This window comes from Sinocyclocheilus anshuiensis, unplaced genomic scaffold (genome assembly GCF_001515605.1).
Source record: "Sinocyclocheilus anshuiensis isolate Anshui unplaced genomic scaffold, SAMN03320099.WGS_v1.1 scaffold205, whole genome shotgun sequence".
Classification (NCBI taxonomy): Eukaryota; Metazoa; Chordata; class Actinopteri; order Cypriniformes; family Cyprinidae; genus Sinocyclocheilus; species Sinocyclocheilus anshuiensis.
The window spans coordinates 1285512-1300932 of record NW_015536497.1 but is presented as its reverse complement, the minus strand read 5'-3'; the positions used below and the strand labels follow the sequence as shown (position 1 = coordinate 1300932).

Here is a 15421-nt window from a genome sequence, read left to right as displayed (position 1 = left end):
CTCTCTATTGTGGCCATATATATATATATATATATATATATATATATATATATATATACCCTTCCTGTCTTGAGAATCTATCATAGCCGGGTTCGATGACAATTCTTTGATTTAAAGAACCAAGCAGATGTGAGCGGTCATCTGTTCATTGACAAATCAACAGGAGAGCCATGTAACAAGATGTCTGATTATTTTTATGTTATGAATGCTTTTCCAGTCCTGCTTTTGAAGTGAAACGCGTGCTCGGAGGTCTGTTGTTTTGGTCCTGATATTCATCTTATCTCGTGTCAGAGGGAAAGGGTCTCTAACAAATCCTCAAGGAGAGCCAGCTTACGGGGTCTTTCGCCCGAGAGGGAAAGGAATTATGAATGGATAATATTTGATTTTGTTTTGGCTTCAGCTCTGAGTGGAGAAAATTTGCTGATTTTAGACTGCATCTTGCACATTTTGCATTTAACTCACCTTTTAAACTGTAGATTGAAGCAGCTAGTCATATTTAGGGGAGACCATGTTTTTACATGTAAAAACATGTAAAACTTGGTTTATTATTCAATTTGTGATCAGAAATCTGGACTATTCTGAATCAGCATGTATTTTTTAACATCTGCAAAAGCTTTGCAACTACATGTACTAATGTTGTCGGTGATGCTTGCTTAATATCAAATTGCTCAAATTTATGTGCATTTTCATTTCAAGATGCACACAAGCAAAAGTACAATGTAAACCAATGCAATAAATGTGAGAATTCATTCAAATGTGGCTATCACTTATGTACAGACTTGCCTTAAGGCAGTTGTTGAAGTGTATTGTAATAATTTGAACACTTATTCACATGTTACATGCACTTTTTATCGTCGCAAACATATCTATGCACATTATGGAAATACTCAAGAATCAGTGCTGCCCTGTGCATTCAGGTCACTTAGTAGATTATTAATACAAACACCATCTTGAGTGTGCTTGCTGGTCCATGTATTTAGTCCTTTATATATTTATTTATTTATTTCTTGCAGAAAAGCTATTTAGAGGGTTCAGGTTTTATTTCACAAACCTGTAAATGAGTGTTTCTTCAATTACAGGCACATTTGTGTCCCAAGGGTTGACTTTTATTAAAACTAACACCTTTTTTCTTCTCGTTATATGCAAGCCACATTAAAATTGTCTTAGAAACATTTCACCAGGCTTTTCCAATTTATTTTTGCTACTTTTAAAATGCTTTCCATGCATGAACCCAAACTTTCAATCTTAAAATATGAAAATCCATCAAAATGTTAATTAGTAATAAACAAACAGGGTTACACTTTATTTCGATAGTCCACTTTAGACATTCTACTAACTATAAGTAACTTTGTAACTACATGTCAACTAATTCTCATTAATTTGCAACTACATGTCTACTAACTCTCAGAGTAGACTGTTAGGGTAGATTTACGGTTAGTCGAATAAGTTGACAAAGAAAGTGTTAGAAGATATTAAGCAGACAGTCTACTAATACTCTACTAACTGCTAGTTGACATGTAGTTGCAAAGTTACTTGCTGTTAATAGAATGTCTAAAGTGCACTATCGAAATAAAGTGTTACCACAAAAAGAAATGAACAGAGAGAAATAAACCAACTGTTTTCATATCACTGTTATTTGAGTATTATTTATATACTACTATAGCTTTATTCATATTGTGAATTAGATTATATTTTTGAATTTGGAATTTTATTTTGTTTTAGCAATCTTGTCAATTATAATAGTTTTTATTAAATTTTTAAATGCCTATTTAGCTTATTTTTTTTAATTCAGTTGTAATTTATTAATTTTTGTACTTATAACTTATTTTATTTCAGTCACTTGTCAAAGCAACATTTTTATATTTCGTTTTTAAAGTTTCTGTTTTTAACAATAACAATAACAATAACTAAAGTTAAACATTAACAACACTGTCATATGTATTATGTAAAAATTAAATCAGTATTATAAATGAATTATCATTATTATACTTTTTTTTTACTTTGCATGCATATTTACCAATGGTGTGTTAAGTACTCGAAAAGAAATATGTGCAGAAAAATCCAAGTATGTGTCACTTGAACAGAGTAATTTTGTAGCACTTAATTTCCAATTAAGCTGCAAATAGTGTGAACATATTATTTAATTGTGTGTATTTAGAATACATAAAATAATACATATGAACGCTAGATACAGGATTCTGCCATTTTGTTCCAAAAATGCTTAAAATGTCATTTCCAACACAGAATATTCATCAAACAAATGTTCATAGTTGAAGGTATTCAAGCAATTGTCTCTAATATGAAACCTAAAATGAAGTGCCAAATTAAAATTTATATTTCATGATGTGTATTTCTTATGTGGGAATATAAAAGGGCAGAACCGCAAAACAGGTATAAGACAAATGCTGCAGAAATAATTGAAACTGCCACTCTTCTCACAAAATACGTCCTTGCCTTTAACATATGAAACATAGCATTTTCTCCTAGTGCATTTACTACCTTAAATGTCCCTGACATTGCAAATAATTCTCGATATGATTGCATATGTGCCTGTATGTGATACTAAAGCATCTGCAGCCTGTAGAGATGTTTTTTCAGATGGCATCCTAGTCAGTTTATATAAGGCTACAGATTACCTCTGCTGTGACTGAAAAAATGGGAAACGTGAACAGCCGCATAAGGAATAGGAAACAAAAATAGCTTTTTTTTGAGGCCGTGTGGGGATAGCTTTTGCTAAAAGCCATCAAGAGAGACCACGGCGTGTTTTATTTTCTATATATGTGTTCTCTGTACAGCTTTTTTTCCTAAAGCCCTGCAAACGGGTTTCTGCCTCCCATGAACCATATTCCAACAGCCCTAGCACGTCATTTTGACATGAGGCTGGTTTGTGAGGAAATGTAACATTTGGAGGTGACAATGAATGAGAAATAAAAACGTGTTTGATGTAAAACGTATGAATCACAGAAGGTGTTATTCATAGCCTTTCTCAAAGCTGCAATTATGATTCATATGGAGTAATTTCATTCTCTTTGGAGGTCTTCTTGAATGGCCATCATGACTAATACACATAGTACCATTTACATTGTTCAAAATGAATTGAGGTTGTGCTTCAGTGAATGGATGGTGACAACTGCGTAACAGATTACACCTGTCTTTTTATTTTGCAGTTTTCTTTAATGTTTACATGGACTGAAATTGGAAAAAAAAGGTGATCACTTATATCAAAAGCATGTTGACTATCTATCTATCATTTGTGGACACTGAAGCATACAGGTATATGCAAGCAATAGTTTTTTCACTGCTGATTGGATAAAATTTGACATTTCCATCATGCTGGCTGTGCTAATATAACATCAAACTGCACACTGTAGGTCTGTAAAAATCAATTATTCACACTTAAACTATCTGAGAGTATGAGAAGATGTATCAACATAAAGGACAGTGCTAACCTTGAACAGAAAAACTGGGCTTTCTTTAACCACTGAAAAACATAGAAAAGCTCTTAAGATGTCATTACCTACCAGAAATAATGGAGGCGAGTCGAAACTCATCAGAGAGATGCATTGGTTCATATGGGGAGGTCTCATACAGTTCTTCTCCTTCAAAATAACACAAAAAACATAGAAATTTTAGATATTAGCATTGTTTTGGTTTTACAGGAATATAATAATACCCTTATGACAGGGCATATCGGTTAATTAATAAGTACTGTATTTTACGAATACTTTACGAATACATCTACATCTTGCAATGGTTATATAGATAAATACAAATTCTTAATTATTTAAAATAATACTTTCAAATGGCCAGACTCTTATAAACTCTAACATTGTTTCAAGTACACACTCTCTCAAGAATTACAGCTCAGCAGTCTTTTGTCCAGATTTGTACTGGCCAGCAATCACAAATTAGCTCCCCAGTGTTGCATCCCAATGGTTGTGTCCAGAAAGTCTGCTGTTTTCTAATCCAAGGCCTTGAGCTGGAGCCCACAAAGAAATGCAACCAATCTGCTAACTGGTCCCAGCAGAGGTGCCGCTATAACAATGAAAGCTGTGACATTAGACCTTCAACTGTGACACAAAGACTTCCAGCTGTCTGGCTCTTTAATATTTTCCTTTGAGATCCATAGAAAAAGTTTCTGTTGGGTGGTTAGCACAAATTCTCCGGACACATTAACACATGGTGCTCATTTGGGGAATACAGGATTGAATGCGCCCTGTGTCATGTACCAATCCTAGCAGTCTGCTTCTAATCTGGTGGGATTCAGACTGATTTATATTATTAAAGGGATAGTTCACCCCGAAATGAAAATTCTGCCATCAGTTACTGACCCTCATGTTGTTTCAAACATATCACATTCTTTCTGCTGTACAAACCTAAAACTAAGATATTCTGAAGAATGTTGGAAACCAAACATGGTTTTGATGGTAGCCATAGACTGACATAATATTTTTTTTCCATACTATTAAAGTCAATGGCTATCGTAACATTTTTGGTTACCAACATTATTTAAAATATCTTATTTTGTGCTCAACGGAAGAAGGAAATTCATACAGGTTTGGAACAACTTAAAGGTGAGTAAATGGTGACAGATTTTTTTCATTTTTGGGTGAACTAGTTCTCTTAAAAAATCAAATTGGTTATTTACTCAATCTCATGTCATTCCAAACCTGCATGACTTTCTTCTGTAGAGCACAAAAGTTTGTTTGTTTATTTATTGATTTAGGTATTTTTATTTTATTACATTTAATTAAATTATGGCATAATTTAAGTTGTTTTCACTGTTTTCACTGTTCCTGTTTTCACAGGAATAAAATGCCACTGATCGCACCGGCTGCTTTATGTCATGAGGTACACGGTATGTGAGGTATATGATGAATAATTAGTCGATATTCAATGTTATAATGCTATATTATTATTATTAAACTATAAAAGTCATTTGTTTCATTATTTTTTATCTTCAGTTACAAGTAAAAACATCACATTTCCACTTTATTGAGCAAATGATGTCAACCGTCTGGTGGCGATTTCGCGAACGAGTTTCACATGTGACTGTAAACCCAGTAAAAGTGGGTTTTAATTTGTATTTTTTGAAAGATAGATGAAGATGAAGGTCACATAAGTCACAGATTCACTTAGTCCAGCTGTAAATAATGACTTGTGTGCATTGGCTAGGTTTAGGTGCCATATGCCAGTCACAGTTCCACACCGTGATGCCAGGTGCTCCTGTCACCCTATGATGGTTCTCAACATCATCATCATCCCCAGCTTGTATGTCCCTATTCCCAGCCCAGTGGGCTCAGAGGGCCTTTTGGTCTCGGCAGTGTCTTTGTGTGCACCCCAAATGTACCTCTGGCTCAGAATTAATTTATGGGATCATCCTGCATCAAGAATTTATCTGCTGTGTCACTGTAGCTCTCCGCTATCCGCCTCCCAGCTCTGCTGCTGCTGTGTGGCCACCTTTATGTTCTGCTCCTCAATGAGTTTATCCTGCACACACAGCCTTAATCTCTGCCGTACCAGCCCACAGTGCCTGCACGGGGAAAACATTGAGAAGTTCCAGAGGGGGAAACGCTAGTGGCATAAAATAAGTGGGCACATAAATCTCGGGATAGAGGCATTTGTACGTCATATTTGTGGAGTGTACTAGGCATGTATTTAGCATAAATTAGGTGAGTGTAATCTTCAAAACTTGATCCTGCTGAGAGTTTTCAGCAGAGCATTACAAAGCACAGACGCTGACATGATAAATGCAAAAGAGTCCTTATCGGCCACGTGTTACTCAAGTAAGCAGATTTAACAATTCAGAGAACACAAGCGTACGCTGACATCGTCCTTGCCGCTTACTTTGTTCATTGCACTGTTAAAAAATGCTGTGACTTGAAAAGATCAACAGATGGAGAGCATTCCTAAGATACTTAAATTAGACTCGGCATTGGGATGCTGGAAAGATTTCAAATGCACGAACTGCCATATTTTAGAGTCATACAATTGACCTATCAGGATTCTTACTCTGTTTATATGGCACTAATGGGGAGTTTATAATGAATTGTGTCTAAAATGGATAAAAATAAGAGGACAAATGCCCTTCAATCATCAAAAATGAGTTTGCAGTCACAGGAAAATGACTGATTGACATGATTGGCAGAGTACTCACTATCCCAAACCCTTTGCTTGTTTCTATCCTGAAGGCAGCAGATCTAAAAATATAACTAAATTTCATATTTTGAACAACCCTCCAAAAAGAACTGAGAACATTTTATTTTTTTTTGTTAAAGACTACTTACAGATTGGATTCAGAACGATGATCAAAACATAGGTTGAGTAGATGGAGTCCCTCAAAACCCCATGATCGCACAGTCCTGTATCACTTCCTTGGTCGACATTTCATTCTGTAACATTAGGCAGCTATTTTACATATGCATCTGCTTACATATGCAATCGCTTGTTTCTGCTTCTTCTTCGATGTGTTTTGATCCAGAGATTCAGTACTCTTTTAAAAGATGTGTAATAGCACCTCCTGTCGTATACCATTGAAAATATGGAAAGCCAGAAAAATGGGGAAGCGTGGTCTCATAATTAATGTAAAATTCTGTCAATGGTGGGGAAAGAGTTAGTTACTCTTTGGGAAACCCAAAATGGTTGTTCTATGGCATCACTGTGAAAAACTCCAACTTTGGAACTTTTATTTTTAAGCGTGTATAACAATATGGTTACACTTTAGAATAGGGACCAATTCTCACTATTAACTAGTTGCTTATTAGCACGCCTATTATTAACATATTGGCTGTTTATTCGTACTTATAAAGCACATGTTCTGCATGACCATATTCTACATCCCTAATCCTACCCAATACCCAAACTTAACAACTTCCTTACTAACTATTAATAAGCAACAAACTAGGAGTTTATTGAGGCAAAAGTCGTAGTTAATGGTTTGTTAATAGCGAGAACTGGACCTTAAAATAAAGTGTGACCAACAATATAATATAATATAATATAATATAATATAATTGTCACACCCCTGGACTGTCTGTGTGTGTTTTGCTCCCCATGTGCTCCGTGACCTAGTTTTCTCCCATGTGTAATTGTGTTATCTGATCCACCTGTGTCTCGTTAATTACCTTGTTTAGTAGTGTATTTAAAGTATGGTCTGCCCATTGTTTCGGTGTCGAGTCTTAATCGTCATTCCCCGTTGCTCTGTGTATGTGTTTCGTGTTCCTGTGGATTATTAAAGACTGTGTTCCTGTGAATTCTCCTATGACTCCTCGTTCCTCACTCCTCGTTGTAGTACATCCGTGACAATAATATAATATAATGTAATATAATATAATATAATGGGCTTAACTTGGTAGCAGGAACCCTCTTTGGGCTTAATTTGGGAACAGAGTCTTTCTCCGGGCTTGACTTGGGGACTGGAGCTCTCTTTGGGCTGGACGTGGTAACTGGAGCCCTTTCTGGAGCAGACCCAGGGGCTGGAGCCGACACTGGATTGGACTCAGGGGCTGGAGCTAACAGTCTTTTTCTCATCATATTCCTCCTCTGGTTTGGGGTTAAGGAGCGGGCTGCTGTCAGCTGAGGGCTTGTGAGGGAATTGGCCGGTGGGCTTGACAATGGAACGGCCGGCGGACTTGACAATGGAACGGCCAGTAGGCTTGACAATGGAATGGCCGGTGGGCTTGACAGTGCAGCGGCCGGCAGGCTTGTGAGTGCAGCGGCCGGCGGGCTTGAGAGCACAGCAGCCGGCGGGCTTAACGATGGAACGGCCGGCTGACTTGATGGCGGGCTGGTTCTGAATCCGGGCCGGACACTCTCCAGACACCGGTGGATACCTTCCTTCCAGCTCAGTCCAGTGGTGTCTGGGAGTTTCACGGGGCGATAGTAATTGGCCCCGATCCAGAACAAAGAATTTAGCGTAGCGTCGTCCAACGCCGTCATAACGGCGAGCCTGCAGAATTCCCGGGCGAATTCTACAAAAGGAAGATCTCTGCGGGCTAGGGTGGCGAATCTTGCGGCGGTTTCCATTTCGAAACAGGGAATGGAAAACAAAACACTTTCTAAAAATGGAAACAAAAACACGGGGAGAAGGGGCGCCACTTACTGTTTCTTCGGTCCAGTGTTATGAGAGTATAGTTCCTAGCCATATCGGCCTAGAAAATCGCAACTTTTAATTTTCCATCGGTCTTAGTACACTATGTAACCACAGAAGAGTCAAGTTTTAAATAGGAAAAATATCGAAACTCTTTGGTCATTTTTGAGCGAGATGCTAACGGTCTAATCAGATTCAATGATCTATGCTAAGCTACAGCTAAAAGTGCTACCACCAGACCCAGAGATCGGCTGAATGGATTCGAAAACGGTAAAACTAAACTGTTTAACTCTACGGGAGTTGGAAAATGAGCCTATTTTCAAGAATAGTGTAGTGTTCCTTTAATAAGTGAATTGGAAATGTGGAAAAATGTTCAAAAGAATCCACAAATGTGTATTGAGCCAAACAATAGTGCTTTGAATGTGTCCAAAAGGTCACATAAATCTTGTAGTTCTCACAGCTGAAGTATATCATCAATGAGGATAAAAGTAGCTGCTGACAAAGTAGCCGCTCTTGCTCGCAAAGCTACATTAAAACAAAAACATGACCTTAAAATGGAAAAGGCTGCTTTGAACATGAGACCTGAATCAGCCAATTTGGAACGTGACCTAGCTGCAAAGAATGGTAAACTGAAGGTCTTAGAAGACTTTGAAACAACGGCAAGCCCAAGTTTACATGTCCGTTCTGTCAATTCCCAGCAATCCTATGAACCTAAGGATGAAATGAATGAGTATCCTGAAAAGTACGGTGCTGAGAATTCTAGGCAGACAGCAATTCAGGATCAAACACCATCAGGATCTTCACCATCTTTTGAGTTTGTTCAGCTTGGATCTATCATAAACACTCTATTGAAAAGGTTATTCAACCTCAAAAACCCGATCAAGTTGCACATAGGAAGTACAATGTTGATGATACAGCAGCAAAATCGGACAAGCCTGCTCTACCAATTCTAAATCCATCTGTCAGTAATACAGATATTGAACCTTCAAGTATGAATCTTTCAAATGTGATGCTGAGGCAAAATGATATTGCTGAGCTTTTGGTTTTGCAGCAAAAACACTCTTTACTCCCCTCTAGAGAGATTCCAGTATTCGATGGAGACCCAATAAGTTTTCGATCTTATATGCAAGCTTTTGAACATGGCAAAGAAGATAAAACAGACAACAGCAGGGATAGACTTTATTATCTGGAACAGTTCACTTCTGGCCAGTCAAGGGAACTTGTCTGAAGCTGCTTGCACATGGATGCTAGAAGGGGTTATGCTGAAGCTAAGAAGCTACTGAAACTTCATTTTGGTGACAAAGTAAAGATCACAAGTGCCTTTATGGAGAAGGTCTTAAGTTGGAGTAATATCAAGGCTGATGATGGAAAGTCTCTTCATGCTTATGCATTTTATCTGAGAGGTTGTTGTAATGCTGCTGTAGACCTTCCTAACATGTTTGATCTTGACTTGCCTTCCAACCTTAAGCAAATAATATGTAAGCTTCTATATAAATTATGTGAAAAGTGAAGAATTACTGCATGTGACAATCTAGAAAGATCACACAGTAGAGATAAATTCCAGGATGTGGTTACTTTCATTGAAAGGCAGGCAAAAATACTGCAAAATCCTTTCAGCAATTTTCAAGATCTTCTACAACAAAGAACAGTAAGGCAAAGACCGAGTTCCGTTTCCTGAAGTCTTGGAGTAAGAAAAGCTTTGCTACTTTTGTATCCCCATTGATATCCAGCATGAAAGAAATAAAGAGTGCAGAGACTACAAACGTTGCATTACAATCCCCCTGTTTGTTCTGTGTTGGAAATCATGCATTGGAATCATGTCATCAGATAGCTTTAAATCCTCATGGAGAGAAGGTGGATTTCCTAAAGGCAAAAGGAATATGCTTTGCATGTCTTGTAAAGGGACACATGAGCAAAGTATGTAGAAAACGTCTGGATTTCAAGACTTGTCACAAAAGGCATCCAACTATTCTCCATGTTGAAAACATGCCCCCTAAAGAGTAACACACTTCCAAGAATAGTAAAGATGGCAATGAGGCTATTCTAAGGGGCAGTGGTAACTATATTACAATTGCTGTGGTGTCAACAGAGCAGGCAGAGGTCTGTTCCTTACACTACAAACTTGCAATTGTACCAGTGAAGATCAAGGCTTGTAATGGAAGTAACATAATACAAACCAACGCCTTTCTTGATCCCGGATGTTCTGCAGAGAAAACCTAATGGAAAAATTGCATGTCAGAGGAATGAGAATAGAAGTTTTTCTCAGGACCATTGTGACTATTTACGTGTGGGGTGCCAGTCTGGTATATTATCCAGACAATTTTCAATAAATTAAGCCGTCCCAAAGGAATCTAATAAATAGCTTTATCAATTTATAAGAATCCTGTCATATCCTGTTTATCTTGCTCTGTTAAGTTATCAATTCAAATGACCATTCATCAACCATTAAAGCAGGTGAAACAACATATATTCACAAATTCATGAAATGCATTACAAATTCAAAATACCTATGCTCAAAATCTAACAGTACAATAAATCCAAACATAAGTACAACCATTCCAAACAAATAAAAAAGCAGACACAGAAATACATTTCATGTACAAATTCATAGCTCCCCAGTCTGTTCAACATTTGTTTAGTAATGTTATTTAAATGTATGTATTGTATATCCACACAATCATTTAGGAATGTCCGTTGAACTAACATTGTTCATAGTGTGAATCACCAAACACGTTTAGAAATGTCTGTTGAGCATGTGTAGTTTCCATAGCTCGAATTGTATCCAATTCCAAATAAAGAAAAAAAAACACCCCTAAATACAAACAAGTGAAAATAAATTAGTACAAAATTATACAATGCTGTTTCATGCATTCAGAGTTGTTTACACTGTTGAAGAGTTGGATTCTCATGCTAAGCATGGACAAAGTTTCAAAAAACAATTAGAACGTATGACGTAGTATTTCTGTGCCAAAAATTGTACTTCTGGGTTTGTACAAGTTTTGGAGAGTTTTTTTCGATTGTGGCTCTTCATGACGTAGACGAGGGTGGAACTCTCCGGGTTCGTACAAGTTTCGGAGAGTTTTTTTCGATCGTGGCTCTTAATGACGCAAACGAGGGTGGAACTCCTTATATGGGCATTTCTCCCGGAAGAGCGCGCCCGCAGGCATCGACCAGAGTGAGAGCGAAATTGCGGCCATCAACGCGCTTCATCTGGTGGCAGCGCTGCACGGGACTTGCTCGGGAAGAATGTCCCCAATCCAAAGAAGTGTGTTTTTGGTTGTAAGGGAAAGATAACATTGTTCAGCTTCCCGAAGAATCCAGCGTTATGTAAACAGCGGATGCAGTTTGTTTTCCGGAGCAGCAACGGAGTTTCACAAGTGTGTTTGTTGACGAACGTTTTATAAACAAGGCCCAGTTCGACGCTGGATTTGCACATCGTTTGATACTGAAAGATGGAGAGGTCCCAGCTATAAAAGATCCCGGTCATGATTCACAACTGCAGACGGTAAGTGAAACGGCATCAAATGTCTGTTTTGTTGGCAATCGGCACCCAAGTGCTTGTCACTCTTTAGCTCCGCCCACGGCGTGCCTCCAGGAGCTCAGCTTTTTCCAGAGAGAATCGTACAGCTGTATCTTTCTTTTATAAATATGATAAAACTAAAACTCGTAAAACTGGAGATATGAAGGATGCAGTACTACTCTACAGGTACTCAAGATTAACATGAGATTGGGTGAAACTGTGTGTGTTATGCCCCCTTTAACTATCAACTTCATCCCAAAAGAACAAACAACAGAAAAAGAAGGCGTATCTTCAAACTCCGTTTTAAATCATGTTAGTGGCACAGTTTCTTCCCACACACAGCATCAGAGGAAGATTCAAATCACTCCAAACACATTGTCAGTGGGAGAATCAAGCACTTCAACAGTAGATTCAGCGGGAGATAGCAGAACAGGACATAGAGGAAATTTAACTGAGCCAAGTGAAAACGCCGCCAGAGATTGTCTCAAGACCTCAAGCATTTTTCTTCCCGCTACAACAATGACGTCACATCCCCATAAGGAATACTAGCACATTGTTTAAAGGGAAAAACCTCTTTTATTAGAGGAGTTCATCACATGAAGTTTGCTATGTATGTACATACAAATTAGATAGGTTAGAATTAAGCAGCCTTAATAGCAATAACTTTTTGCCCCTCCTGGAAGTTTTCACTCAAGCTTGTATACCAGTCGGCAAAGAGAACATTCCTTTTGAAGAAGACATTCGGCCCTGGCCATATCTCAAAGAGGTCAGTTTGAACACCACTGATGCAGAAGACAATCGGTTGATAGGAGTTAATGCTCCAAATCTTATAGAGCCATGGAGGGACATTAATAGTCAAGGAGATGGACCTTATGCAGTCTTAACTTAACTAGGATGGCTCATTAATGGCCCATAGGGCAGAAGCCCATCGATTGATAAAAATCAATGACTAGAGATGTTTTGCAACAGAATTTCAATTTCCAGTTTGGAAGAGCTTCTCGTGAGCCAGCTAAATCATGATTTTCCTGAAAAGGCCAGTGATGAGAAGCCTTAGCATTCAGTTGAGGACAGGATGTTCCTCAAAACTGCAGCAGATTCTGTTATTAAACAAGATGGCCACTATCAACTTCGACTTCCATTCCGTGAAAAGAAAGTCTACCTGCCTAATAATAGAAGGGTGGCTGAACAGCAAGCTATTACCCTCATGCAGAGATTCTAAAGAGATTGTGTTTTTTTGCTGACTATAAGGAATTCATGAGTGACCTTGAAGAAAAGGCATGCTGAAAGGGTGCCAGTAGACCAGCTTTCAGGAACATTTGGAAAGGTATGGTACATACCCCATCATGGTGTGTACCATAAGAGGAAGGAAAAAATTAGTTGTATTCTTCATTTTGAGACACATCTCTAAACCAAGAGCTTCTTCAGGGTCCCGACCTTCCAAACAGCCTGCTTGGAGTTATCCTTCTATTCCGTCAAGAACTGGTGGCAGTCATGGCGGATATCGAAGGAATGTTTCAAGTTAAAGTCGCACCTGAGGATGTTGACTTATTGCGATTCTTGTGGTGGTCTAAAGTTGACATCAGTCAACCACTGTCAGAGTATCGGATGTTGGTGCACCTCTTTGGTGCTATCTGTTCACTTAGTTTTGCATATTATGCACTCAAGAAAACAGCAGAGGACAATTAGGGTAGGGTTGGTAAGGAGGCTCTTAATACCATTCGAAGGAACTTCTATGTTGATGACTACCTTACTTACCCGATGAGGATGCGGCCATTTCCCTAATTCAAGATTTAAGATCTGTCTGTGTCACCGGTGGATTCAGACTAACAAAGTGGACTAGTAACTGTCGTTCTGTTCTAGCTTCTATTCCAGATGAGGAGAAAGCCAAAAGAGTTGGATCTAGAGAGATAAACTCCCTTTGGAAAGAGCTCTCGGAATTCAGTGGAGCACTGAAACAGTCTCCTTCTTTTTTAAGATTAACTTAAAGGAGCAACCGTCCACCAGGAGGACTATTCTTCCCACTTTGAACTATATATATGATCCGATTGGATTTTTTGCCCCATTGATTCTCCCTGCAAAGAGAATACAACAGGAACTTTGCAGAGTCAACTGTGGCTGGGATGACAAGACTCCAGATGGGTTAATGGGTTAACTCTGGGAGAAATGGCTTGAGGGCTTGGACAAACTAAACAACCTAAGCATTCACAGATGTTTCAAGCCACCAAACTATGGCAAAATACAAGCCATCCAGCTACATCACTTTAGTGATGCTAGCGAGGTAGGGTATGGTATAGCTAGCTATTTGTGACTTACTAACATCAGTGGTGCTGTTCATGTTGCCTTTGTATTGGGCAAGGCCAGAGTTACTCCATTAAAGCCTGTAACTATCCCTAGGCTGGAGATGGCAGCTGCCGTCCTTGCTGCTCGGTTTGACAGGATGCTCAAGAGAGAGACTGAAATCCCATTTATGGAATCTGTTTTCTGGACAGATAGTACAGTTGATCTGTTTTGAAATACATATTTAATGGCACAACATGATTCAAAACATATGTTGCAAATAGAGTCAGAAAAATATGTGACTTGTCTGAGAAATCTCAGTGGAATTATGTCAATGGCTTTTCTGAATTCTGCAGATGCCGCATCACGTGGCTTTTTGATTGATTTATTCCTTGGTTCAGACGGATGGTTGAATGGTCCAGAATTTCTTTCACTTTCTGAATCAAACTGGCCTTGCTTTTCAGAGGAACAAATTAATATATCTGGAGATGACTCAGAAATAAAGAAGGAAGCTATGGCTTTTGCTACAGTTCTGACAAGAAGCCTTGGATCCTGTCAACAAGTTTATTGAGCATTTCTCTTCATGGAATAGCCTTAAAAGGGCTACTGTGTGGATCTTGAAGTTTAAAAGGATGCTCTGGTTATTGAGCCAAAAGAAAAGGGATGCACACTCACTTAATCTACAAAGCACTGATCCTCACTATTTGGACAGGTTCAATGACAAGAAAACTGAAGTTAAAGCTCAGTTTGGAAATTAAAACGCTTTCAGTTGAGGACCTTATTCATGGCGAGAAGGTGTTAGTATGTTTTGTCCAGCAGCAATCATTTCAACCTGGAATGATGTCTCTGAACAATGGGCATACCATTAAGAAAAGCAGCAGAATTTACAAACTTGACCCTTTTCTGGAGGATGGGATTCCTGGTGGGAGGCTGCATAAAATGTCAATACCTGAACATACGAAACATCAAGCCATCTTGCCAAAGAACAGTCATATGTCCACATTAATTTTAAACCATATTCATCAACAGGTCATTGTGGGGAGGGGATCAGATAGCTTCGCCAGAGATTCTGGATGGTTCATGTAATTTGGGAGTTTTGGGGGTAATTCCTCAGCACAGATTGATGTGTGACTTTAAATTAATCAGCACATCATATAATTAATTGAATAAAAAATTTGAATCACTTGACAGCCCTAATCAGAATACATTGCTGCTTTTGAATGGTTATAAATGGAGAAAGATGGGCTAACTGACTACTTAGCCTGCCAAACATTGACCTTGGAAAACAACCTAATTTATACCCATCTGTGGTTCCTTTGTCCATATTAGGGATATCCTGGCACGTCATAAGTTATTACTTCTATGAGTCCGTTTTGGACTTTCTGCAAGAGAGCGCCCTCCGGCATCGAGTATGAATGAAACATAAACCGGAGGGGAGTGTTTAGCACTCTGTAATGTTCACATCTCCTCACTTTGGATGAGAATAAAATGCCAGGTCATGCATAGACTATCTTTTCTCTTTGAATTTAAATCTA

The 15421-nt window shown here is 38.5% G+C and overlaps 1 protein-coding gene across 1 annotated transcript in view; it reads right to left on the bottom strand.

Moving 5' to 3' along the window:
• LOC107688392 (GDNF family receptor alpha-2-like) overlaps positions 1 to 15421 on the bottom strand; it is a 142842-nt gene that overhangs the window by 33193 nt on the left and 94228 nt on the right. The window contains exon 5 of the mRNA XM_016486051.1: positions 3522 to 3599. Coding sequence (XP_016341537.1) covers positions 3522 to 3599 — 78 coding nt within the window. The remainder of the gene's footprint in view (positions 1 to 3521; positions 3600 to 15421) is intronic.